Source organism: Ooceraea biroi, chromosome 13, assembly GCF_003672135.1.
Source record: "Ooceraea biroi isolate clonal line C1 chromosome 13, Obir_v5.4, whole genome shotgun sequence".
Lineage (NCBI taxonomy): Eukaryota > Metazoa > Arthropoda > Insecta > Hymenoptera > Formicidae > Ooceraea > Ooceraea biroi.
In genome coordinates this window covers 7153323-7181257 of record NC_039518.1, presented here as the reverse complement: position 1 = coordinate 7181257, position 27935 = coordinate 7153323, and the positions used below count along the sequence as shown (strand labels likewise).

At 39.1% G+C, this 27935-nt stretch overlaps 2 protein-coding genes and 1 long non-coding RNA gene across 7 annotated transcripts; all 3 read right to left on the bottom strand.

Moving 5' to 3' along the window:
* Positions 1-3251: 3251 nt before the first annotated feature.
* On the bottom strand, positions 3252-8099 carry LOC105286547 (myosin-2 essential light chain). Of its 2 annotated transcripts, XM_011351571.3 has the most exons (4): positions 7595-8099; positions 7459-7486; positions 4151-4456; positions 3252-4079 (listed from the first exon to the last, which is right to left on the bottom strand). In XM_011351571.3, the coding sequence occupies exons 1-4, from the start codon at positions 7595-7597 to the stop codon at positions 3973-3975; spliced, it is 444 nt and encodes a 147-aa protein (XP_011349873.1). In that variant the 5' UTR covers positions 7598-8099; the 3' UTR covers positions 3252-3972. The 2 variants fall into 2 exon arrangements, with proteins under 2 accessions (XP_011349873.1, XP_011349872.1); XM_011351570.3 differs by lacking the exons at positions 7459-7486; positions 7595-8099 and adding an exon at positions 6978-7356.
* Positions 8100-12391: 4292 nt separating this feature from the next.
* LOC105286908 (nuclear pore complex protein Nup155) lies at positions 12392-26319 on the bottom strand. 4 transcript variants are annotated; one of them, XM_011352188.3, is made up of 27 exons: positions 26185-26304; positions 25605-25727; positions 25364-25498; positions 25156-25252; positions 24909-25072; positions 22474-22607; positions 22121-22386; positions 21788-22038; positions 21460-21713; positions 21207-21380; positions 21000-21102; positions 18624-18835; positions 18434-18531; positions 18092-18287; positions 17897-17991; positions 17735-17831; positions 17528-17605; positions 17247-17443; positions 17015-17162; positions 16695-16951; positions 16476-16623; positions 13851-13949; positions 13656-13776; positions 13461-13571; positions 13105-13225; positions 12897-13019; positions 12392-12786 (listed from the first exon to the last, which is right to left on the bottom strand). In XM_011352188.3, the coding sequence occupies exons 2-27, from the start codon at positions 25723-25725 to the stop codon at positions 12651-12653; spliced, it is 3936 nt and encodes a 1311-aa protein (XP_011350490.1). In that variant the 5' UTR covers positions 25726-25727; positions 26185-26304; the 3' UTR covers positions 12392-12650. The 4 variants fall into 4 exon arrangements, with proteins under 4 accessions (XP_011350490.1, XP_011350489.1, XP_019889724.1 ...); XM_011352187.3 differs by lacking the exon at positions 26185-26304 and adding an exon at positions 25818-26148; XM_011352186.3 differs by having other exon boundaries at positions 12651-12786; positions 25605-25766; positions 26185-26319.
* On the bottom strand, positions 14533-16113 carry LOC113563232. Its single transcript, XR_003407370.1, has 2 exons — positions 15937-16113; positions 14533-14648 (listed from the first exon to the last, which is right to left on the bottom strand). It is a non-coding gene; the product is annotated as an uncharacterized LOC113563232 (long non-coding RNA).
* Positions 26320-27935: the final 1616 nt, after the last annotated feature.

Below are 27935 nucleotides of genomic sequence, written 5' to 3'. Positions count from 1 at the left end.
CTCTAATAGTGTTTCTTTCACTGACAACGCAACGCGAGGTCGAGCGTTGTCACGAAGAAGAATCACTTTCCGTCGTTTGCTCGCAATTGGTGGTCGTTTTTGGCCCAATGCCTGCTTCAACTTGTACAATTGGTGTCGATAACCATCAGCCGTGACAGTCTCATGCGGATTTAACAGCTCATAGTACACTATCCCACCAAATACAGAGCATTACTTTTGAACCGTGAATATTGCGTCTCGGAGTGGATGTTGATGGTTCGCCTGGATCCACCCATGATTTTCCGCGTTTCGAATTATCAAAATAGATCCACTTTTCATCCCCAGTAACAATCCGAGACAAAAGACTTCTTTTTTTGCCTGGCGATCAACGAAATGCAAATGTTCAAATGGCACTTTCTGATAATTGATGTCGAACCCATTTCCCTTCTTTCTGAATTTTTCCCATTTCATGTAAATGTGTGGTAACTGTTGTACGATCAGCATTTAATGCTCTGGCAAGAGATGGATTCCACCACGATAAAATGACTCTTCTTTTCAGTTGATCCATTCGTCGACGAATTTTCGCACTCCTTCGAAATTATCAAAGTGTGTATCCTCTAAAGCGTGTTGCATCGACCGGAAAAATAATAATCGCATGGAGCAATGTTCGGAGAATACGCGGGGCGCGGTAAGACTTCCCATTCAAGCTCTAATAGTGTTTCTTTCACTGACAACGCAACGCGAGGTCGAGCGTTGTCACGAAGAAGAATCACTTTCCGTCGTTTACTCGCAATTGGTGGTCGTTTTTCGTCCAATGCCTGCTTCAACTTGTACAATTGGTGTCGATAACGATCAGCCGTGACAGTCTCATGCGGATTTAACAGCTCATAGTACACTATCCCACCAAATACAGAGCATTACTTTTGAACCGTGAATATTGCGTCTCGGAATGGATGTTGATGGTTCGCCTGGATCGACCCATGATTTTCTGCGTTTCGGATTATCAAAATATTGGGTTGTTCGGAAAGTAATTTCGTTTTTCACAAAGAGATGTCGTTAGTCGCGTTTCTCGATACTTAACCTTACTCTAAGCGGCAAATTCGTTTTATATTTTGACAACTGACATTTCAGACGTCATTTAGTATCTTATTGTGTTGCGATCTGTCAAGTAATTTTTGTTTGGCATCACATCAAACATGGAAAATCAAAGTGAGCATTTTCGTAATAATTTGCTTTTTTACTACCGAAAGGGTAAAAATGCAGTGCAAGCGAGAAAAAAATTGTGTGCCGTGTACGGAGAAGATGTATTGAGTGAACGTCAGTGTTAGAATTGGTTTTCGAAATTTCGTACTGGAAATTTCGATTTGAAAGATGCGCCACGTTCAGGTCGGCCAATTAAAGCTGATGACGAGAAAATAAAGGCTCTGGTGGATGCAAACCGTCGCATAGCAACACGCGAAATTGCTGAAAAGTTAAATTTATCGAATTCGACCGTTTACGATCATTTGAAACGCCTTGGATTCGTTTCAAAGCTCGATATTCGAGTTCCACACAATTTAAAGGAAATTGACTTGATTCGACGCATTACCATCTGCGATTCATCGTTGAAACGTGAAGAAAAGAACCATTTTTGAAGCGAATCATAACTGGAGATGAAAAATTGATTGTTTACAACAATGTTAAGCGAAAACGATCATGGTCCAGGCAAGATGAACCTGCTCAATCGACATCCAAGGCAGATATTCATCAAAAGAAGATCATGCTTTCTGTATGGTGGGATTGGAAGGGAATCGTATTTTTCGAGCTACTACCAAGCAACCAGACGATTGATTCGAAAGTGTATTGTCGTCAGCTGGATGAATTGGATGCTGCCATCAAGCAGAAGCGACCAGAATTGGCGAATAGGAAAGGTGTCGTATTCCATCACGACAATGCCAGACCACACACAAGTTTGGTCACTCGCCAGAAGCTTTTACAGCTTGGATGGGATGCGCTACCACACCCACCATACTCTCCTGATCTGGCACCATCCGATTACCATTTGTTCCAGTCTCTACAAAATTCTTTGAACAATGTAAACTTCGATTCAAATGAAGGCGTCTAAAATCACTTGCTTCAATTTTTTGTCAATAAGGAGAAGGACTTCTATGAGCGTGGAATCTTAAAGTTGCCAGAAAGGTGACGAAAGGTAGTGGAACAAAATGGCCAATACATCACTGAATAAAATGTATTCTAAATATGAAAAAACCGCCTTTCATTTTTCCTTGAAAAAACGAAATAACTTTCGCGAACAACCCAATAGATCCACTTTTCATCCCTAGTAACAATCCGAGACAAAAGACTTTTCTTTTTTTGCCTGGCGATCAACGAAATGCAAATATTCAACCGGTTCGTAATGGCACTTTCCGATAATTGATGTTGAACCCATTTCCCTTCTTTCTGAATTTTTCCCATTTCATGTAAATGTTTGGTAACTGTTGTACGATCAACATTTAATGCTCTGGCAAGTTCTGAAGTGGATCGTGTTGGATGTTCGTCCAATAATGCTTGCAAATCTGCATTTTCAAGCTTTCTTGGTTGTCCCGAGCGTTCTTTGTCCTTCACATCAGTATCACCACTTTTAAAGCGTCTAAACCAGTATTCACACGTCTTAATTGATGGGGCAGAATCACCATAAGTTTCCACAAGAATTCTATAACCGTCAGCCGCAGTTTTCTTTTGATTAAAAAACAAAAGCAACGCATGTCGAAAATGCTGTTTCGGAAGTTGCATTTTTACGATGATATAAACACGACTGTTATTGCATCTATTGCTATAATGCTACTAAATGGCATGGATAATGTCAAGACTGTAAGAAACAACAGTTATCGGAAACAGCTATTGGAACAAACTGACACTACAGCCATCTGTTGCAAAACCCTCAAAACTAAATCACACCCCTAATATATAAAAAATATGTTAAATTACCTCTTCCAAAATGTTCAATGATATTTTGTTAATTGTATATTCCAGGTTAATTGTATATTCAAAATTAAAAATGAAGCGGATTAGGTTTAATTTTAGTTGTCAACATCGCGCGTGCACTTCGCCCGTAAATTGCCGTTTCTGAATTTAATGGACAATTACCGATGTAGGACTGGAGTGCTCGGAGTAGCGGCAAAGGCACGCGCGATGCGACGCTCAGCTGACGATCAGCTGTAATAAATGAAACCTCTCGGAGTCGCCGTACCTCGCCCGTAAAGTACAATCAATTACACGATCCACGGCAGAGATTTCTGGAGCAATTGTTTTATTCATTGCAATGTACAATACCTTTCTTTTCTTTGCGCATTTCAGAGACATAAATACGCTCATGCATAAATAAATAAAGTGAGTACTCTTCGCATACTTTTTTTTACTAGGACACGTAATGGGAAATGGAAGATGCTCGAACGCACATTCTAACCACAGAGACAGAGTACGTTGAACTCGATAGAGAGAAAAGGGGGAGAAAGTATTACGCGGTCCAGCGTCGGCGCGAGAGTCAAAAACGCTTAAGCGGCCTGCCCCCCTCGAAGCCTGAATATCCTCCAGCTCGTTTTCTTTTCCTCGTTTACGCCCTATCTTACAAGAATTTGGAATGTCCGCGGTATTCAGATCGTCTCGCTAAGGGTCGCACAACGGGTGTGTGTCTTACTATCAATATCACTAAATGCTCATTAATCGGAGTATACGTCAAGGCACAATGCGCTAGATTGTTCATTACCTACCATCGTCTCTCAACTAATTTAGACTCTTATATAAAAAGGGTTAACCACCTTCCCATAAGTACGTAATAACAAAATAGAGAGTGTACGCGTTAAGATTCTCTCGAGATAAATCGCCGCAGATAGGTACACATGCTGATATGGTATACTTGGAAAGTAAAAACGCTCTCAACAGACTCGACGGATATTGGCAAAGTAAACGACAATAATAATAATAATACGCTTTTATACACGATTAAATGGCTATTTAACCGCACATCACCTGACGAACAAAATCCTCGTAATTGATATTACCCTGCGAGTCCTCATGACCCGCTAATAAGGTTTCCACTTCCTCGTCACTGAGCTTCTCACCTGCAACGACGCGATACGATAAGAATCTCGTTTTCCTTTATAGCAGGGAAAGCATACCCGCGGGCACGTACCAAGCGTCGTCAGGAGGTGTCGCAGCTCCGCGGAGGATATGAAGCCGTTTCCGTCCTTGTCGAAGTGACGCAGGCCCTCGATGAAGTCGTCCGCCGTGTCGGAGGTGCGGGACTTGCTGATGGCCTGGTAGATCGGCAGGAACACCTCGAAGCTGATCCGCTCGTCCGGCTTGTGCTGGTGGGTGAACTTCTTCACGTCCGACTCGGTTGGGTTTTGCCCGAGGGCGCGTAACGCGTCACCGATCTGCGACACGTGGATCTTGCCGTCGCCACGGCTGTCGAATAACTGAAAGGCCTCCTGGAATTCTGAATTCAGCGATACAAGTCCACTTATGATCTCTTAATGCATTTTATAGATGAAAACAGGAGAATTGTGGAAAATGTTTGATACACTAAAGTTTGAAGGAAAGAGAGAGAATTAGCTGGTAGAATGACATGGAATGTACAAAATATTGGGTTGGCCAAAAAGTAATTGCGTTTTTTTCCAATAGATGGACATACATGTCTTGAAATATAACTAACTTCATTCTAAACCGCAAATTCATTATGTAGGTTAACAACTCACAGTTCAAGCTTGTTTTAGAAAAAGAAAGTACACGATTTCGTTAACAATTGTTTGTTTGCCGTCGATTTCAAAATGGAAAATCAAAAAGAACATTTTCCTCATATTTTGTTTTATTACTTCCGAAAAGGGAAAAACGCTGTGCAAGCTCATAACAAGTTATGTGATGTATATGGCGAAGATGCTTTAAAACTGCGGCAGTGTCAAAATTGGTTTATTAAATTTCGATCTGGAGATTTTAATGTGAAAGATGCACCACGCTCAGGAAGGCCAATCGAAATTGATGATGACAAAATAAAGGCACCGATCGATTCCAATCGGCGTTTAACGACACGAGAGATTGCTGAGAATCTTAACATATCGAAATCGAGTGTTGAAAACCATTTAAAACGACTTGGATACATTAGTAAGCTCGATATTTGGGTACCACATGAGCTCAAAGAAATTCATCTCACTGAGCGTATTGACATCTGCGATTCTCTTTTCAAACGTGAGGAAAATGATCCATTCTTGAAACGTATGATAACAGGCGACGAAAAGTGGATCGTCTACAACAACGTCAAACGAAAAAGATCGTGATGAACCTGCTGAAAGCACTTGAAAAGCAGATATTCACCAAAGAAAGATTATGCTGTCAGTCTGGTGGGACTGTGTATTTTGAGCCGCTTGCAAGGAATCAAACCATTAATTCAGACGTATACTGTCGTCAACTGGATAAATTGAATGATACCATCAAACAGAAACGTCGAGAATTGGTGAATCGCAAAGGTGTTGTGTTTCACCATAACGCTAGACCACGTACAAGTTTGGTCACTCGTGAAAAATTGTTGCAGCTTGGATGGGATGTGTTACCACATCCACCATATTCGCCAGACCTGGCACCATCAGATTACCATTCGTTTCGTTCTTTGCAAAACGCCTTGAATGGTAAAACCTTGACTGCTGATGAGGATATCAAATCGTTGTTGGAATTGTTTTTTGCTGAAAAAGATAAGAACTTTTTTGAGCGCGGAATCATGAAGTTGCCTGAAAAAAGGCAAAAGATAATCAAACAAAATGGACAATATATTGTTTAATAAAGTTTTTGCTTCCCATGAAAAATTCGCCTTTTATTTATATAAAAAAAAACGCAATTACTTTTTGGCCAACCCAATATATGGCGAAGATGCTTTAAAACTGCGGCAGTGTCAAAATTGGGTTACTAAATTTCGATCTGGAGATTTTAATGTGAAAGATGCACCACGCTCAGGAAGGCCAATCGAAATTGATGATGACAAAATAAAGGCACTGATCGATTCCAATCGGCGTTTAACGACACGAGAGATTGCTGAGAATCTTAACATATCGAAATCGAGTGTTGAAAACCATTTAAAACGACTTGGATACATTAGTAAGCTCGATATTTGGGTACCACATGAGCTCAAAGAAATTCATCTCACTGAGCGTATTGACATCTGCGATTCTCTTTTGAAACGTGAGGAAAATGATCCATTTTGAAACGTATGATAACAGGCGACGAAAAATGGATCGTCTACAACAACGTCAAACGAAAAAGATCGTGATGAACCTGCTGAAAGCACTTGAAAAGCAGATATTCACCAAAGAAAGATTATGCTGTCAGTCTGGTGGGACTGTGTATTTTGTGCCGCTTGCAAGGAATCAAACCATTAATTCAGACGTATACTGTCGTCAACTGGATAAATTGAATGATACCATCAAACAGAAACGTCGAGAATTGGTGAATCGCAAAGGTGTTGTGTTTCACCATGATAACGCTAGACCACGTACAAGTTTGGTCACTCGTGAAAAATTGTTGCAGCTTGGATGGGATGTGTTACCACATCCACCATATTCGCCAGACCTGGCACCATCAGATTACCATTCGTTTCGTTCTTTGCAAAACGCCTTGAATGGTAAAACCTTGACTGCTGATGAGGATATCAAATCGTTGTTGGAATTGTTTTTTGCTGAAAAAGATAAGAACTTTTGTGAGCGCGGAATCATGAAGTTGCCTGAAAAATGGCAAAAGATAATCAAACAAAATGGACAATATATTGTTTAATAAAGTTTTTGTTTCCTATGAAAAATTCGCCTTTTATTTATATAAAAAAAACGCAATTACTTTTTGGCCAACCCAATAGAACAAGGAATTTCACTTTTGTTATCTCTCGCCACTCGTTTGCAGCACACTACATTAAATTCCAATTGAACGCGCTGTGTATGATAATTCATCAGCACTCGGAACCAATGACAGGATCGTTTTACCCTCCATGGATGACATCATCCTATTAGCCAGCTCCTGATAGCTGTAGCCATACATCCTGCACTCTTACTGAGAGATAAAGCTCACTTGGCAGCCGCAAAGCGCGATAACACCGAGAGATGCCACGAGCCTCTCCCTAATCGTGGATCCACTACGTCTCGATCGTCGACTCGTATACTCGCGAATAAAGCGAAACGGGAATAATCGGTAAGGCTCGAGCGCGATTAAATCGCTGACGGCGGCGGCCCGCTTTCAAATACCGCACCATAAAAGGCAGTCCCGACAGGCGCGCGCGCGCGCGCACCGGGGGTGCGTCTAAAAAGGCGAGGATACTCTTGACCTGAATTAAAGCCCGGGGGGTAGAGCGGCAGCGCGGTGCGGCGCGGAATCTCGTGGACCATCGGGCCCCCTCACCCATCTCTCTTTCTCTCTCTCTCTCTCTCTCTCGATCACGGCTGCACACGCAAAGTCGCCTTCACTTACCGGCCAGCTGATCCTCGGAGTAAGACGCCTGCGAACACACACAACGCAGCGATTCGTTTTAGACGCATGCTCGTCGAGAGAGGCTGGGCTACTACGTGCGTGCCTCCTGCACGCCTTCCCCGCGTGTACTACTCACCATCGTCGGGTCGGCTGTTCCGGGTGACACGCAGCAGCGATGCCAGGCACAAAGCGACGCACGCAGAATCACACACCCACTGCAGGTGGAATACTTGCTCCTGTCGCTTGCGTAGCTCTTGCGAAGGGAACGGTTCCTCGCCTCCTCCACACGGTGACGTAGCAGAGAGCGGAAGTGAGTCACGCGATCGCGGACTGTGCCTTTTTTTTTTTTTTTCTTTCTTTCAGGTCGACCGATGATCCTCCGTGTGCAATTGCCGCGCGATCCCGCTCAAACGTCACTGCGCCCGCGACATCGCCCGCGACCAAGCTGACGCTGGCAGTTTTTCGCTCAATTTCGTTTTACGGGCGGCGAGAAAAATTTTCGGAACGCTGCCATCTGTTGGTCCCCTCCGGAGCTCGGTAGCGTCGACAGATGCGTCCGCGCGGCGACGCCTGGTGGTGGAATAGCTAATTAAGGGGGTATTCTAGTGTAGCATGTCAGAAAAATCGAATTTTTTTTTGGCATATTTTGCAAGTATATGGTATGGAAAATATGTCTGCGAGAAGATTTAGCCCGATTCGCAAAATTAACAAAGTAATAGCACCCAATAGAAAATAACCTCTGGCGCGCGCTCGGCGGTTGGACCGCGCGGCACACAACAGAGCATTGTTTAGTATTTTAGGTAGGGTCGGAAGATCGTTATTCTTTGAAGGTCGTACATTTGAATTGGAGCCTTTGTATAGTACAGGTTATATAGTACAACGAATCTCTAAATTCATTGATTTGGACTTTCGCTCCAAAACATCTCCATGCTGGCGTGAAAGTTGTTGAAATAGCAACATTCTTGGCAGTTATAATTTTCAATAAAGGATTTATGCCAATTTTCAAACTTATGAACGTGATGGGAGTTAGTATTGGTCAGCAAGCGGTGATGCACGCAAACTCCCGGAACGAAGCTCGTATCACCCGCTCGGAGCGGCGCTCCACTAACTTCTCTCGAGATCAGAGAATGAATCGCAGGGAAGAGAGATCGGCTCTGCAGGACTTCTACGAACAAGAGGAATGTCCCCTGTATGGCCCTGGACTAGCCGATTGATCGTAAGTAACATTATCTCTATGTAATCAGTATGAAAAACTTTAAACGTGTTTTTCTCGAAACCACGTTTTTCAAATTGGTTCCCAGGATATCTCAAAAACCAGTTAATCAATTGACTCAGGCTTTTGCACACATCTTCAGTATATGTGTGGCTATAGCCCCTACCACAATCAAGTCGAAATATTGTTTTTTGGAATTTCTACAGCCCTTCAATGGTGAAAAAAATGAATGGCACAAATCGAAACTTAATTTTCTCAATGAAGTCATGTTTTAAATTTTCAACATTTTTTTTCATTCTGGTACCTGCTATAGCCACACTCATACTAATTAAGAATCTCTTTGGTTTTTTTGTTTCAGATGAGCAGAACAGCTGAAATCATGGGAACCATGGACCAACTTTTTTTTTTCATGTTCTTATTTAATATCATGTGCAGCGCTTATTTATAGTTATTGTCTACTACAAAAATTTGGAAATATACACCAAATATGTATGAATAAGCAGGGAAAACCCTGCCTCAAAAAACCTTATACTTTTTTCCAAAAAAATTCACCAAAATAGCATACAAATTCCGCTTTTACACTAGAATACCCCCTTAAGTCGCTGCGATTTGAAAGCAATTTGAATTTTGCGAAATTTGGAATAGCAAGGAGGAATATAAATTCAAAAGGAATTCTTTTTATATCGATGATTGCAGAAAAACTGTGGTCAAGTTGACGTTTCAAACGCTGCTATCCTTACTTGCTATCCTTCTTCTTCTTTCAGATGAAAAGAGGGAAAGGATGCGGTTGAAGCATTTGAAACATCAACTGGACCAAATAAGGAGACTGATTTCCGTATATCGGCCCTCGATGCTAATAATCGGGGAAAGAGCACGGAGTTAACGGAGGGAGCATTAGGGTCTACTATCGGTGCGGGGTATGAAGCATGGCGGGGAGGGGGATTTGATCGTCGGCCATGTCTTTACGGGCTACTAGTGGTGTCACCTATCGACAATGAACTATATCATCTGTTTGTTTAGTTGGTAATATCGATAAGTTTGCACAATCTGAAGCAACGGAGGAATTCCTGCGGATGATGAACGACTTATTTGATATTTTTAATTCTAGAAATTTACGACAAAAGGTTTATAAACGTCCAATAAATCCAGATAATTACGAATCAGTTTTATGTAAACTGGAGGAATGCACAGAATATTTGTTAAACTTAAAATTTGAAAATGGGCAATTAGTAGTACGTTCTAATCGTAAAACGGGAGTCCTTGGCTTTTTAATTAATATCGAAAGTTTGAAAATGTTATATCAAGATATATGCGATAAGGAACAAATTCTACCATATGTACCGTTATATCAAATTAGTCAAGATCATCTGGAGATATGTTTTGGATGCATTCGAGCTTTTGGACGACAGAATAATAATCCTACCGTTGGACAATTCAAAGCTGCTTTCAAAAGGTTATTGCTCGGAACAGAAATTAAGGGTGCAACAACGGGAAATTGTATAGCTCTAGATGATATACCTATATTAAATGCGACTTACACTATTACAACCAGAGGAAGTAATAAATAAAACTTCTACAGTTGTGCGTATGATAGATGATTATCGAATCAATAATGAAAATTATGTAAACAATGTTGCAATTGATTTTGATCATCCATATACTGTAGCTCTATTACATACTACCAATTTAACTGAATATGCTACGGAAGTTGTTACGTATATTGCTGGATTTATTGTTCGACATTTAACAAAACGGATTACGTGTGAACTATGTACAGATGCCTTGATCGACGATACAAAATCAGGACAACTTATACATCTATCATACGCACGACTGTAGAAGTTTGATTTATTACTTCCTCTGGTTGTAATAGTGTAAGTCGCATTTAATATAGGTATATCATCTAGATCAGTGCTCGGAATTAGTTGCCCTTTTCGGGCCGATTTCAGAAGCGACGCCTATCATTCCCCCACTACCGCTCGACGCGCGGCGGCCGAGCCGCCGAACGCTGTGTCTCAGGGGCGCCACTATGTGAGATATACGCTGGAGCATTATCTCAGCGCCCTTTGGTCCAGTCATTAAAATTTTTCTAGCTAAATAGGTTTTACTTTCACAATGAAAAGTGAAGTACTAAATTTGCAATTATTAACTTATTATTAATGTGTAATGTAAAATTATTACTGTGTGTGTGTATAGAGGAGAATCCCCTATTATGAGATATGCTCCTAATATGAGATAATGGAGTTTCTGCTAAACTAGTGAGCACCATCTGTTAATTCCACCATAAACTTATTACTCTTGGTGTAAAATGTATTTAGTGAAAAATTCATTGTTCGTTATTGCGTTTAGCCTTTGCAAGAAAAGGTTTGTGAAATTGTGAACATGTCAAAGGAACTTGAGGTAAGTCTTTAAACCTTGTTTATTACATAATAAAGAAATGGTTGGCAATAAATTCAGTATGCAATGATAGAGTAGAATCGTAGTAACAGGAAAATCCGCGATTTGTTGAATTGCTTAATTGTAGAGGTTAGATTTCATGATCGCGGAACCGCTAGGCGCGTGGCTCGTATAATGAGATATTCAGGGTACTCTTAATATGAGATAATTATTGCTCGAATATGAAGAGTATGTAGTGTAATACAAAGAAAGAAAATACTACGTTAAGGTTAAAGGAAAGTTAATACGAATTTTTGTGTATTTAATTTTTATAGAATCTGACTATGGAGGTTAGAGAAACGAGGAAGCGTCGTTGACAGTGGAATCGTGAAGATTTGGCGAAGGCTGTGGCAGCAGTATTTTTATAAAAATATCTAATAAAGTTTTTTACCTGCAATACTGATGTATTTTGCACTTTTAACACCGATTTCTCAAGGTATCTTATATTAGGAGCACACTTTCGCGATCTTGCGTAAAGCTCTTTTTTCAAATTGTTTTAATTTTCAGAAAAAATAATATTTAAATTAGATTTTTCATTTCACCAAACTAAAGCTTATTATATTCTCTTCAAGAGAACGTATTACATTTTAAAATTCTGCTTATAGATTTCCTTACATTCGGCAAAATCGATATGGTATCTCATAATCGGGGACTTTCCTCTACTACATTAATAATTGCAAATTTAGTACTTCACTTTTCATTGTGAAAGTAAAACCTATTTAGCTAGAAAAATTTTAATGACTGGACCAAAGGGCGCTGAGATAATGCTCCAGCGTATATCTCACATAGTGGCGCCCCTGAGACACAGCGTTCGGCGGCTCGGCCGCCGCGCGTCGAGCGGTAGTGGGGGAATGATAGGCGTCGCTTCTGAAATCGGCCCGAAAAGGGCAACTAATTCCGAGCACTGATCTAGATGATATACCTATATTAAATGCGACTTACACTATTACAACCAGAGGAAGTAATAAATCAAACTTCTACAGTCGTGCGTATGATAGATGTATAAGTTGTCCTGATTTTGTATCGTCGATCAAGGCATCTGTACATAGTTCACACATAATTCGTTTTGTTAAATGTCGAACAATAAATCCAGCAATATACGTAACAACTTCCGTAGCATATTCAGTTAAATTGGTAGTATGTATTGGGTCGTCCGGAAAGTTCGTGCCGATTTTTAATAGATGGCGTTGGAAAAAAAAAAGAAGAGAGATTAAGTAAGTAATAAACATATGTATACTCGAGTTCGTTCGTTCAATTGAGCTTGTTAGTACACGTTTTGTTTTTGCAGTGTAATTTTTATTTCACTTTATGAATAAACTTTTTATCGTTTACAGTTTCCGAGTTATAATTAAATGTTAATATTATGTAAAAATTCACCAAGTTGAGCAATCAATTTATTTAATATTATACATAACATTGCATTTTATGTTAGGAGGGATTATTAAATAACTTGAATAGAAATTACAAAGTTTATCTTTCTTTCCATCATCAAATGCTCAAATCTGTGTACATATTCATTCCTCATTATTTCGGTAATACTCTTTCACATGCGATTCAATATGCTCTGAATTGATCGCAGATTTGCTATTTCTCTGTCAAGATCCCCGCCGTTGGGCTTGCTAAAAAGAGTTGTTAAACACTTCGAAATGACGTCTTGACATTTTGTTATTATCTTTCTCCTGCAATGTAGAGAGAAGTTTTGTATTAGAACTAATTTAGAATAAAAATAAAAATTATTTAAAAATATTGTATTCTAATTCGAAACGAAGAACTGAAAGGAAATACGCACCTGATGAAAGTATTTGTTACGCTCGAGTTGGTTATAAAATAATTTACTAAGTTTGCTGTTGATTCGATCAAGTGGAATTCATTGCCTTCGTTTAACCAAGTACGGGTATTTTTGCCGATCAGTCTAAAAATGAATCAAATAATTATTACGAATAATTATTTTGCAACAATACGATATATGAAAAAAAGCTCGGGCTTAATGTACTTACTTATCATAAATATCTAAGAGGTCTTCCATCGCTATTCCCAATTCCAAAAATCCAGTTATAATACTAGTATTAGATACTTTGTATTTGCATGCCTTCATTTCTAATTGTTTTACTAGAAAATCTAAAAATGCATATGAAGAATGTAAGAATGTAATAATGGGATTTCGAAAAATCTAATTGCACTGTTATGAAGTACATTAGAAGCCATAAAACTTTTACTTGAAACTTTTTTTATATTTTTTATTGTTTCCACGGTATTCGCTAAGAAATATAAAAACCGATTTTTTTCAACATTTATATCAAAGTATAAACAAAATTAATATATAAACTCTTCCGATAATATAAAATATAATTACCAACTGGGAAGCAATGCGGAGATCCAGTATACTCTTGGCCAAGTAATTTAATTTTACTCATCAAAATGGTCATTTTATCTTCATTCAAAGGTTCCGTTGCATTTTCTAATTCTGAAACAATCACAAAACGTTTAGTAGAATTTCGAGAAAACTGAGACCTTAAAGCGTAGACACATAAATTATTCCATTAAATACCATTATCGATTATGTTTGTCCAGATCCCTTTTATCAGCATGTCGTCCTGATGACCCGAGCAATGAATTATTGCCAATTTGCATTCCCAAAGCTGCAACGGTTCCGCGTATTCCTCGTACAGCTGCAGTTTTAACCACTTTTGTATAGGAAACGCGAGAAATATCACAGGTGAAATAATACGCTTATCAGAATTACCTGCGTGATATCGAGTAACGAAGAGTTTAGTCTCAACTTTGCATCCGTCACCGTCATCGAATCAAAGACGTTTTGCTGATTGCTGATGATGTCCAATATCTGTTAAATATCAAAACCAAGTAATTAAAAATCGATATAAAATAATTTGATCGACTAAAAATATTTTCAAAAATAATTTAACTAAATTTGTTTCTCTCTTTTCCAGATACAGAACGAGACGTATCGTACGTCGCACAGTGGGGAATTTTCGCTGAGACGTGGCCATAAATCGAGGAATCATCAGATTTGCACAAAACTTGGTAGACTTATGTTTTCGAGGTTGCTGATCACGAATCCAATATGTAAATTTGCAAAACCAAAATGGCGGTCTTAATATAGTGTAGCGAACCATGAAATACTCATCAATATCGATATCAATGAATGTTTGGGGTTGCCGATTACGAATCAGATTCGAGAATGTCTGGAAAAATAATGTTGGACTTAATAATGGTCCAGGGTAGAGTTTATTTTTATAAGTTTAAAAAAAATACAAAATGTTACAAAATGTTTTATACAAAAATTTCATGGTGCAAATGTCTCTATTTAATGACATCAATAAAAATTTTTTAAAACAATTTTTTCAAAAATTTTATTAACTTCATTAAATACGGGCGTTTTTACCATGAAACTTTTGTATAAAACATTTTTTGATATTTCGAATACTTTTCGAGATATATCGAGAAAAGTAATAAGGTGGTTGTAATAACCTTATAACAAGAGTAGCAGATAGTAGCAGCTAATTATTGTGAATTTTAGTTGCTAATATTAGGTTGTTCATTAAGTTCTGCGGTTTTTTTGCCCTAAATTAAAACATAAATCTATTGTACTTACACATTTATTCAATCTAGAATGTATTGTTCATCTTGATCGACCACCTTCTGCCAACGTTCTGGAAGGGACATAATGCCGCGTTTGTAGAAGTCGCGCGACTTCTGCGCGAAAAAGTCCTCCAAGTACGTTTGAATATCGTCCACTGAATTAAAGCGCTGCCCGTCGAGATTGTTTTGGAGTGACCGGAACAGATGGTAATCCGACGGCGCAAGGTCTGGGGAGTACGTTGGGTGCTGCATGACTTCCCAGCCAAAGCGCTTCAACTTCTTCTTGGTCACCAAAGCAGTGTGTGGTTTGGCGTTGTCGTGGTGGAAGACAACGCCCTTCCTGTTCGCCAATTCCGGCCGCTTCTCCGCCACTGCCTGCTTCAATTTTTCTAACTGAGCGCAATGCTTCTCGGCGTCGATGGTCTGACCGCGCGGAAGCAGCTCGAAGTACAGGACGCCTCGCCAATCCCACCACACACTCAGCATCACTTTCTTCGGATGCAAATCCGCTTTGGCAACCGATTGTGACGACTCACCCGGACCGCACCATGACCGCTTGCGTCGAATGTTGTTATATACCACCCATTTTTCATCTCCCGTGACCACCCGTTTGAGAAAGGCCTCCAGCGAGTTTCATTTCAACAGGGATTCACAGATCATGACGCGGTCCAAAATGTTCTTTTCGGTGAGCTCGTGAGGGACCCAAACATCTGCTTTTTTCGACATCCCAAGCCGTTTTAATCGCTGCGCAACCGTTGTATGGGCGATGTCGAAGCGCTCCGCGATCTCCCGCGTCGTCAGGTGTCGGTCTGCTTTGATTGCGGCCACGATTTGGTCGTCGTCAGTGGTGGATGGACGATCGGAGCGAGCAGCATCGGAGACGTTCACATCTCCGGAACGAAAGCGCGCAAACCAACGCTGACAAGTGTCAGCGCTTATGGCCGAGTCCCCGTACACGCCACATATCTCACGTTGTGCGTCCGTCGCTTTTACTCCTTTGCGGAAGAAAAATAGCAAAATGTGCCGAAAATGCACCTTTTGATCCTCCATTTTCAATGAATAGCGCGTACACACAACACGTCAAAAGACAACAAAGACTCTGGCGAAATGTCAAGCGTTGTCTGACCTGTCACGGAGTACGCGGCAATCCGCGGTTCAGGCGATGCATGCTATCTTTTTCAATGGACAAACGCTATCTATCGAGAAAACCGCAGAACTTAATGAACAACCTAATAGTATAGACTACAAGACGAAAAAGAAAAGAACGCGGGATCTAGCGGGATCTGCAACTAAAGTCTACACGAAGTAAATATTAATTTAGGAAAATATAAACTTTGTCGGACTATCGTTATGTGTCGTAAAACAAACACGACGAGCGTTATTTCAAAAATGTAAATAAGAAAAATCTTCTACAATCCTCCAGGAAGAGCATCCATTTTGCAGAACTTGATTATCACTTTTATTTACAAAGTTCAATGAAAATATTCACGCAATGCGTGAGAAACGTGTGTCGCCCATAAAGGCCTACTTTCAACCGACACACCTGCTCGACTTAAAATAGTAGGGGACTAAGGGCAACGGGATTCTATCCAGGGAACGGTCCTTTATCGATTCTCAAGGACAATAGACCCTAACTCGACACTTCATTTCTCGATTTTTGACAAAGTTCCCCACTGTGCGTCGTCGCGTTAGATGTCGCAAAGCTAGTAACTTGAAACTACTGGATTTATATCGATTTTTATCGATGGTCTTAGCTCAGAACATGTACCTGTTGCTGCATTCTAGCGACTTCCAATTTGTCTTCCAATTCGCGCAAGAAAATTCCGAGGTACGGGGCGTATCCAGTCTGATCGCTTCGCATGCAGACCACCGCTCGTGCCAGATACTCCACCCTCTTCGCCAATGATACGTCCGACCTGTGCGGGCGTAAACGTTAACACCTTCGTAAAGCGATTGTATCACGCAACACGACATAACGCGCACGCACCCGACTTTGCTGGCCAAGGAGTCGAGGATTTTCGCTGCAGCTGCGTGATCCTTGTTTCTCTCGTAAAACTGCCAGAGTAGTTCGGCAGTGCGCGGAAGTAATTCCGGGGCGTTGATGCGGCTGAGGTAAGTCTCCAGCGAGGGCGCGGCAAGCGCGACTAACTCACCGTGAAGACCACGTTCTATCATCCAAGTGTAGATGCAGGAATGAAGCGTCTCGCACGGGGCTTGCAGCGCGTCGACTATGACCTCGTGCAGCTGAAAGGCGTCGGCGTTAAAACGCACGCTGAACTTTGACTTGGAGGAATCGTATCGTCCTACCGTCTCCTTCGCCGGCGTCACCGTTGTGGTTGACGCGGTCTGCAAGGGTGGTCCGGGTTTGCTCGGTATGGTTGGCGTTAAAGGATTCGAGATGCTTTGGTGATACAGGTGATCCAACATCGTGGCAAATTCCTTATAAATTTCCGAACTGTGCGAAAAATGCAAACGGTTATTAATTATAAATTATAATAAGATTCTTTGTATTACGCAAAAGATATGCATTGGTACGTGCCGTTTTGCAAAGGCCAGGGCTCCTTCCTGATCTTCTTGAGGCTCGTTATTTTTGTAATAATGCGAGGCGGCATTGTTGGGATCGACCCTTTCCGCGCAGCAAATACACAACTCGAGCACTCCCATGTAGAACTGGCACGCGACAAATTGTTGGCACACCGCGTTCAAATTCAGCCTGGGTGCTACCTCTTTGCAGAGCTGCGACACATTTCACGGTTACAAGAATCAAATATACCTTGATACTAAAAGATACGTCAGAACGTATGTAATATTGCCAAGTACCTTTAAGGCAGATTGAAGGTAACATTCCTTCTCCTCGGGATTTGTACAACTTTTTGCTTTCAGAAGAATCTCGTTCGCCTAAAATTGCGAAGGTAGGACTAATTACTAACATGCATCTTTCGTTTATAATACACGAAAGTTGACTCGGATACAGTCTGTGTGTGTGTGTGTGTGTGATTAAAAATATGTATAATACATTTGTAATACCTTGGAGCAAACAGCATCTTCGGTTCTATATAAATTAGGGCACACTTCTCTCAGTTTCGAGCTTACGGAATCGACTGATGCATTATCCCCAAGGTAACTACAAAATATTAATTGGATATAATAACTGAAGCACTTTTAAAGACTTTTCACGCATGAACTTACCTATCGATCAAATGAACAATGAGTAGAGAAGATATTTCATGACCTATTAAAATCAAATCCCTAAAAGTGGCCGTTGAGAATTGAGCAATCTGATCCTGCAAACATCGACATAAATTTACGATAAATTCAGCATTCTGTGCAGAGTTCGATATTAAATAACAATACTAAATTAATTAAAAAATATTAAATAATAACCTTTGATAAACTGCTGACAATGCAGTTTAACTGATTCTCGCACAGTATCTTCCACAAACCCAGAACCTCGCAGGCATGCGTGATAAACACCTTTAGGGCGTCCAACGAATTTCTTTCCTCCACAATCGGTTCTTGAAAGTGACTTGGAATCGTCGTCTCAAATCCATCCGTTATACTTCTGCTGATCGCGTTTTGTCTGAACACACAAACATTTAGTTTTAATCCTACTAAATCTCCCAGTTATGACATTATAAAGTAATAAAATATTTTTTATATTATATTATATAATTAATATAATTAATATTTCTTCTATTGAAAGATCGGATTTTAAATAGCACGTACTGTTTCGTGATATTCGTATTTTTGTTTAAGAAAGTCCTCAACGCTTGCAAATGGCCCAAAATCCAAGCTATTTGTGCCGCCGGTACCGTGCTGGATATCTGAAGAAAATAAGCAATTCGATTCGTTTTAGCCAATTTTCAGAAAAAGTTTCAAGTCGGACCGTGTATAATATTTCTTCGATGTCACTTACCACACTTTTGTTACTTATTATCTCTTGTTTTATGCACCTTACGTTCCATATAGGACGAAGGATTCTTCCCACATAGAGATATAAACCGTTATGCTTAGCAGAGAAGTGTTGCAAAGCGAGGTCTGTGCCGAGACCCATTTGCGCGGATGATCGGAAAGCCTGCGCTCGGGCGTCGAAAGGTTGCACCCTCGGCGTGGACGTTCGTATATCTACTACATTAAAATTAATACAATTAAGATATAAAATACGTACTGTCAATTGAATTTTACGAGGAATATATTATACAGGGTGTTTCCTCTAACTGTAGCAGTTAGAATATCTCTGCTTCCTTCGATGATATGAAAAAAGTCAAAGGACGAAAATTGTTCGATTCAAAGAGACTAGTACTCTGGTAAGAAAATAATTTTTTTAATATGACCTTTCACAAGATATCAAGGTCATGAACATTTTTTTAAATGAGATGGACGAAATGATGTAGCTTGTAAAAAACAAATTCAACCATACAGAATATGTTGACCTTCAAATGACTTTGAACCACAAAAATCACGTTTAGAAAAAGAAACTCTATTTATTGAATTTGTTTTTTTACAAGCTACATCATTTCGTTAAGGAAAATGTACCATCCGCATTAATATACAGGGTGTTTCCTCTAACTGTAGCACTTAGAATATCTCTGCTTCCTTCGATGATATGAAAAAAGTCAAAGGACGAAAATTGTTCGATTCAAAGCGACTAGTACTCTGGTAAGAAAATTATTTTTTTAATGTGACCTTTCACAAGATATCAAGGTCATGAACATTTTTTTAAATGAGATGGTACATTTTCCTTAACGAAATGATGTAGCTTGTAAAAAAACAAATTCAACCATACAGAATATGTTGACCTTCAAATGACTTTGAACCACAAAAATCACGTTTAGGAAAAGAAACTCTATTGTATAACTACAAAGATATACCTTTTTTACAGATGTTCGAAATGATCACCGTTTACTTCCATGCACTTTCGAATTCGATGAATAAACAATTGTTTTACGTTTTTGAGAGATTCCGGAGTAACTGCGGTGCACGCACGCTGAATTCTTTCTCGCATATCTTCAGGTGTTGTCGGAATATCGCGATAAACTTCATTTGCACGGGACATACTCAACGAATCATTTCCTGATCGCTGGATTGGACGTGGTGGAAGAATTTCTTGGCCGGCTCGATCACCAGATCTTACGCCTCTTGATTTTTTTCTTTGGGGACACCTAAAAAATGAAGTTTATCGCGATATTCCGACAACACCTGAAGATATGCGAGAAGAATTCAGCGTGCATGCACCGCAGTTACTCCGGAATCTCTCAAAAACGTAAAACAATCGTTTATTCATCGAATTCGAAAGTGTATGGGAGTAAACGGTGATCATTTCGAACATCTGTAAAAAATGTATATCTTTGTAGTTATACATACAATAAATAGAGTTTCTTTTCCTAAACGTGATTTTTGTGGTTCAAAGTCATTTGAAGGTCAACATATTCTGTATGGTTGAATTCGTTTTTTTACAAGCTACATCATTTCGTTAAGGAAAATGTACCATCTCATTTAAAAAATGTTCATGACCTTGACATCTTGTGAAAGGTCACATTAAAAAAAATAATTTTCTTACCAGAGTACTAGTCTCTTTGAATCGAACAATTTTCGTCCTTTGACTTTTTTCATATCATCGAAGGAAGCAGAGATATTCTAACTGCTACAGTTAGAGGAAACACCCTGTATATACAGGGTGGCCCATTTTAATTTATACAGTCGATTTTTTAAAACACTAAAAGAGATACGAAAAAATGTTTCAGACAGACATGTCACGATTTCGAGGGGGACATAAGATGATACCATTGGTTTGACCTTGAATAGTCGTTTGAAGGTCACGCGAAGATCACCTTCAATTTCTTAAATTGAAACCCCAACTTTTTATTGCAGATTCTTATTCTCCATCGAAAAGTAAGTAACTTTTGTCTGAAACATTTTTCCGAAAAATGTCATCTTATGTCCTTAAAATGTCCTCAAAACTCATCTTGAAGATCATTTTAAGGACATAAGATGACATTTTTCGGAAAAATGTTTCAGACAAAAGTTACTTACTTTTCGATGAAGAATAAGAATCTGCAATAAAAAGTTGGGGTTTCAATTTAAGAAATTGAAGGTGATCTTCGCGTGACCTTCAAACGACTATTCAAGGTCAAACCAATGGTATCATCTTATGTCCCCCTCGAAATCGTGACATGTCTGTCTGAAACATTTTTTCGTATCTCTTTTAGTTTTTTAAAAAATCGACTGTATAAATTAAAATGGGCCACCCTGTATATATATTTTTTAAAAATAATATATTATATTTACATACTTGGACTTATACCGGAAAATCCGTGCATATCAATCGACGGACCTATTCCCGCTATCCTTTGACCACCATACAGAAAGAATGCACGGGTTGCCCATTCTGACAGCTAGTAGCCGGAAAAAGAAGTTTTTCAACGATGCATACATTATATTGAACACAATTAGAGCGACGTAAACAAAATACAAATTTTATAAATACAGAAATTCTTACCTGCGCGTTTTGAGAACTCTCGAGCGTCGCTAGAATCAAACACGTAGCGCAGGCTTGCTCGAGGGACTGTGTTTGAAAGTACGCGCGTACTGCTTCGGTGTCGGGTCCACGTTGTTCCAAGAGAAGTTGCCTCAGGATGTCCACGGGGCGTACTTGCATCAAGATTATGGCTCCCTGCAACACGATTATCAGAGTAACAATAAACGACAGGCACGCAATATGTCGATATAGCGAAGATGCATTTATCGCATACCTGTGCCGTGAGAAATATGAATTTCCTTGGCGGTTCCATGTGTTGGCGCACTAGCAGTGGAGGTTCACCCTGGGCGCTGGTCTGCTTCTCTATGTGCACAGCTGAATCGCCTATTATTTCTTCCATAGCCCAGGCCGGACTGTCGAGAGGCAGGATACTCTGAGTTTCAGCCAAGTAATTCGTAAACGGATAAGCATCGTTACTCAAGCACCATGCAGTTTCCGTGTCACCGCCACAAACGAGGATGAGGGTTCCTAGAAGATAAATATTCATCATGATAAATATTTCCAGCGCGTATTTTATTCACATTGTAGAATAAATAGTTTACCCTTGCGATAATACGCCATTTGTACTTTCCGTGGCCTCATCACTGGAGCATTCGCTGCGTAGCCTGGCGGTAACCTGACGTGTATCAGCTGCAAGGTTTGCGGCCTGCTCGACGGATTTGTAACGGAAGTGCAACTGAAGTAAAAGCGAGTCCCCGTCGCCGCAACAACGACCAGGTTCAGGTGCACCGATTCGGACTCCGTTATGGCCGATATGCTCACGAGCGGCCGAAAGTTATTGCTATCCAGGGTCCTGGAAGCAATTAATAGCATCAACTCGATTGCCAGTAGTTGTTTTTTTTACATGGAATTTATATTGATAAAGGATTACCCACTTAACAACGTGAACGGTATTTTGTACCAAGGAAGCTTGGGACAGCGACGTGATTCTAGATGCGCCGCTATTATCAATATCCCAAACCGTGATTGTGCCCCTATCGCCCAAAGTGTACAAAATATTACGCGAATCGTCCACGGATATCTGTATTATAGCTTCTTCCTCCGACAGAGCCATAGTGACAAATGACGGTACGAGAAATGAGAGCGGACCTTCCGAGTGATTTATCTTCTTACAGCGTTTACCGAACCAGCTGCTCTCTGCCTGCACACGACGGAACGTCGTTCGGTTGAGGTTAATAATAAATTAACGCAGATGCGTTTCGGTCTCTCGTAATCGCAAATCTCTCACCTGATAGTATATCTCGAACAGCGAGCCGTTTCTGCCACCGAGAAAGATTCTGCCGCTGCTCGTATTGGCAATTGTAGTGATCCCCACTCCGTCAGTGGTGACGGTAAAAATTGGCTCCGGGACTAACTGCACTTCTGTAGATGTACAAATGTAAATAAATAAAATAAATATATACAGGGTGTTTCCTCTAACTGTAGCACTTAAAATATCTCTGCTTCCTTCGATGATATGAAAAAAGTCAAAGGACGAAAATTGTTCGATTCAAAGAGACTAGTACTCTGGTAAGAAAATAATTTTTTTAATATGACCTTTCACAAGATATCAAGGTCATGAACATTTTTTTAAATGAGATGGTACATTTTCCTTAACGAAATGATGTAGCTTGTAAAAAAACAAATTCAACCATACAGAATATGTTGACCTTCAAATGACTTTGAACCACAAAAATCACGTTTAGGAAAAGAAACTCTATTTATTGAATTTGTTTTTTTACAAGCTACATCATTTCGTTAAGGAAAATGTACCATCCGCATTAATATACAGGGTGTTTCCTCTAACTGTAGCACTTAGAATATCTCTGCTTCCTTCGATGATATGAAAAAAGTCAAAGGACGAAAATTGTTCGATTCAAAGAGACTAGTACTCTGGTAAGAAAATAATTTTTTTAATGTGACCTTTCACAAGATATCAAGGTCATGAACATTTTTTTAAATGAGATGGTACATTTTCCTTAACGAAATGATGTAGCTTGTAAAAAAACAAATTCAACCATACAGAATATGTTGACCTTCAAATGACTTTGAACCACAAAATCACGTTTAGGAAAAGAAACTCTATTTATTGAATTTGTTTTTTTACAAGCTACATCATTTCGTTAAGGAAAATGTACCATCCGCATTAATATACAGGGTGTTTCCTCTAACTGTAGCACTTAGAATATCTCTGCTTCCTTCGATGATATAAAAAAAGTCAAAGGACGAAAATTGTTCGATTCAAAGAGACTAGTACTCTGGTAAGAAAATTATTTTTTTAATGTGACCTTTCACAAGATATCAAGGTCATGAACATTTTTTTAAATGAGATGGTACATTTTCCTTAACGAAATGATGTAGCTTGTAAAAAAACAAATTCAACCATACAGAATATGTTGACCTTCAAATGACTTTGAACCACAAAAATCACGTTTAGGAAAAGAAACTCTATTTATTGAATTTGTTTTTTTACAAGCTACATCATTTCGTTAAGGAAAATGTACCATCCGCATTAATATACAGGGTGTTTCCTCTAACTGTAGCACTTAGAATATCTCTGCTTCCTTCGATGATATGAAAAAAGTCAAAGGACGAAAATTGTTCGATTCAAAGAGACTAGTACTCTGGTAAGAAAATAATTTTTTTAATGTGACCTTTCACAAGATATCAAGGTCATGAACATTTTTTTAAATGAGATGGTACATTTTCCTTAACGAAATGATGTAGCTTGTAAAAAAACAAATTCAACCATACAGAATATGTTGACCTTCAAATGACTTTGAACCACAAAAATCACGTTTAGGAAAAGAAACTCTATTGTATAACTACAAAGATATACCTTTTTTACATATGTTCGAAATGATCACCGTTTACTCCCATACACTTTCGAATTCGATGAATAAACGATTGTTTTACGTTTTTGAGAGATTCCGGAGTAACTGCGGTGCACGCACGCTGAATTCTTTCTCGCATATCTTCAGGTGTTGTCGGAATATCGCGATAAACTTCATTTGCACGGAACATACTCAACGAATCATTTCCTGATCGCTGGATTGGACGTGGTGGAAGAATTTCTTGGCCGGCTCGATCACCAGATCTTACGCCTCTTGATTTTTTTCTTTGGGGACACCTAAAAAATGAAGTTTATCGCGATATTCCGACAACACCTGAAGATATGCGAGAAAGAATTCAGCGTGCGTGCACCGCAGTTACTCCGGAATCTCTCAAAAACGTAAAACAATCGTTTATTCATCGAATTCGAAAGTGTATGGGAGTAAACGGTGATCATTTCGAACATATGTAAAAAAGGTATATCTTTGTAGTTATACAATAGAGTTTCTTTTCCTAAACGTGATTTTTGTGGTTCAAAGTCATTTGAAGGTCAACATATTCTGTATGGTTGAATTTGTTTTTTTACAAGCTACATCATTTCGTTAAGGAAAATGTACCATCTCATTTAAAAAAATGTTCATGACCTTGATATCTTGTGAAAGGTCACATTAAAAAAATAATTTTCTTACCAGAGTACTATCGAACAATTTTCGTCCTTTGACTTTTTTCATATCATCGAAGGAAGCAGAGATATTCTAAGTGCTACAGTTAGAGAAAACACCCTGTATATTAATGCGGATGAAAAAGTAACTAATTGGCATAGAAATAATCAGAGTTACGAGATTGAGTTACCTTTTGTATCATCGGGTATCATAACGCCGAGAATGGTTATTTCTACCGTGGTTGTGAGGATCAACAAGTATTTCACGTAATTCTGGAAGATCCCCATTTTGGGTTTTACTAAACCTACGCTTATAATGGTTTCATTCAATCCATCAAAGTACGCGACATCCGACCTGCAAAGTTTCACGACAGAAGGTTTGCGTTTTCTGCATAAATTCATAAACTTGAAAAAAAATTAAAATGTCAGTGTACTCACTCATTTTCATAAGACCACAGGTACATGTCGCTGTCGATTGTCAACCAAGCCTTTGAAATTTCTGTGAAAAGGCCCATCATGCAATGACATTGCATGTCTATATTTTGCGTTAAGGATTAAATGAAACGTGCAAATTCATGAATATAGAATCCGCCGTCACAACAAGACATATAACAAGATACTCGTTGAGAAAGTTTTGAAAGGATACGGCCGAAATGCTCCATTACCTCAGAAGGCAAGGGAATTTTGCTATGTATCTTCATCTGATTAATGTTCGTTAAACTTGATGCACCATTCAGGCTAGGGTAGTCATGGTCATCGAGACCACTAACAGTTGGTCCGCCTTTATAAAATATATCAAGAATTAATTATCTTCAAATTAGAAAGAATATTTAATGTATAATCGAAGCATTATTACTCTATAATTATACGAGATATGCATGACTTACCTTGCACGTTGTATCGCATAAGATTAATTAAGGATGGAAAGTTACTGTCCGCAATAATATGTTTGTCTACCATTTTCCCAGCCATTTCTAACGAGTCCAAGTGTATCTTCAATGGCTCCATTTCTGTAAGCGTCATATTCCTCATTTGTTACAAACACTGTACTGTAAAAAGAATAATGGACATGTGCTAAAATAATCGTTTAGGTATCAAACCTGGCATTGCCCACAAGCTTCAAATTGCACGTACAAATCATCAATTTTAAATAATGCCTACGTAAATGCCACAAATATCAAATACTTTAAAAGATAAATTTGGCTAAGAGGAGCAAATATCACTCTTGTCACTTTGATTTAAGCTTGAAATGGAAACTGACTATTAAACTGACAGTAAAACAAACTGCAGCGTGACAAGTGATGGCAATCGAGTGTTTTAGCGGAAAAACGCAAATTATAGGTTAGATTAAAGCGCATGAATCTTCAACGAAACGAAGGTATCAAAATCGTTAAGGGCATAATTTTCGTGAGAATACAGACGGTGCATGGCAAGTTAACGTAATTACACACGCTCAATGATACTCACGTGACCCTGTAAGTACTTGGATGCAGATAGATATACGTTGAATCGCAAATACGATCGCGGTAGATCGCGCTTATTCGCGCCAGACCGGCATGTTCGAATCATGATTCAACGGAACGGCGTGGTGTTTTCACGCGCATGCGCGAAGTATGAAACACGTGACGCTCACGGCGTGAAGGTAAGGTGCTTATCGAGGCGAGAGTTTAGATAATGAACAAGTTTTAAAAAATAACATGAAAGGTATATTATTAAAAAGAATTTTACAGAATTCTCTTGTATAATTGTATTAGGAGTGTGATTTAGTTTTGAGGTTTTGCAACAGATGGCTGTAGTGTCAGTTTGTTCCGATAGCTGTTTCCGATCAATAGGCTGCGTTCCGGACATACTTCTCTAAATCAAAGCTTATTTAATCACCACATAGTTGATTCTCCGTTATGTTTGCGTAATGACTACAATCAAACAGCGAATCATGTTTGTTGGCAATGTTTTCTATTCGATGATGAAAGACAACAGCTCCTCAGGGAGTTAAAGAGGCATAAGTTTTATAGTCCTTATAGTGTTGAGCAAATTTTATATACAATGAACTTAGGTGCTGTTACAGCGTTAACTAACTTTCTAGGAACGATTAAAATCGCAGTCTAATAATGAGACTTATGCAAAGGAATTTATAAGTAATGATATGGTTGTGTACTGAATGAGTTTTGTATTCTTCGATAATTTTTGAATTTCATAGTTATTGAGGTGGTTATTGTTATACAACTTATGTGCGAGAGGTTAAGAGTTCATATCACTCATGTCTTTCTTAAGAGTTTAAGAAATGTTTTTTCCTAATTTGTAAAGAGCGGGCAATATGGGCTAGTTCCCAGCGCCATATGTATTTATATTTTGTTTTAATAAAAAAAAAAGCTGTTTCCGATAACTGTTGTTTCTTACAGTTTTGACATTATCCATGACATTTAGTAGCATTATAGCGATAGATGCAATGACAGTCGTGTTTATATCATCGTAAAAATGCAACTTCCGAAAGAGCATTTTCGACATGCGTTGATTTTGTTTTTTAATCAAAAGAAAACTGCGGCTGACGGTTATAGAATTCTTGTGGAAACTTATGGTGATTCTGCCCCATCAATTAAGACGTGTGAATACTGGTTTAGACGCTTCAAAAGTGGTGATACTGATGTGAAGGACAAAGAACGTTCGGGACAACCAAGAAAGCTTGAAAATGCAGATTTGCAAGCATTATTGGACGAAAATCCAACACGATCCACTTCAGAACTTGCCAGAGCATTAAATGTTGATCGTACAACAGTTACGAAACATTTACATGAAATGGGAAAAATTCAGAAAGAAGGGAAATGGGTTCGACATCAATTATCGGAAAGTGCCATTACGAACCGGTTGAATATTTGCATTTCGTTGATCGCCAGGCAAAAAAAGAAGAGTCTTTTGTCTCGGATTGTTACTGGGGATGAAAAGTGGATCTATTGGGTTGTTCGGAAAGTTATTTCGTTTTTTCAAGGAAAAATGAAAGGCGGTTTTTTCATATTTAGAATACATTTTATTCAGTGATGTATTGGCCATTTTGTTCCACTACCTTTCGCCATCTTTCTGGCAACTTTAAGATTCCACGCTCATAGAAGTCCTTCTCCTTCTTGACAAAAAATTGAAGCAAGTGATTTTTGACGCCTTCATTTGAATCGAAGTTTACATTGTTCAAAGAATTTTGTAGAGACCGGAACAAATGGTAATCGGAT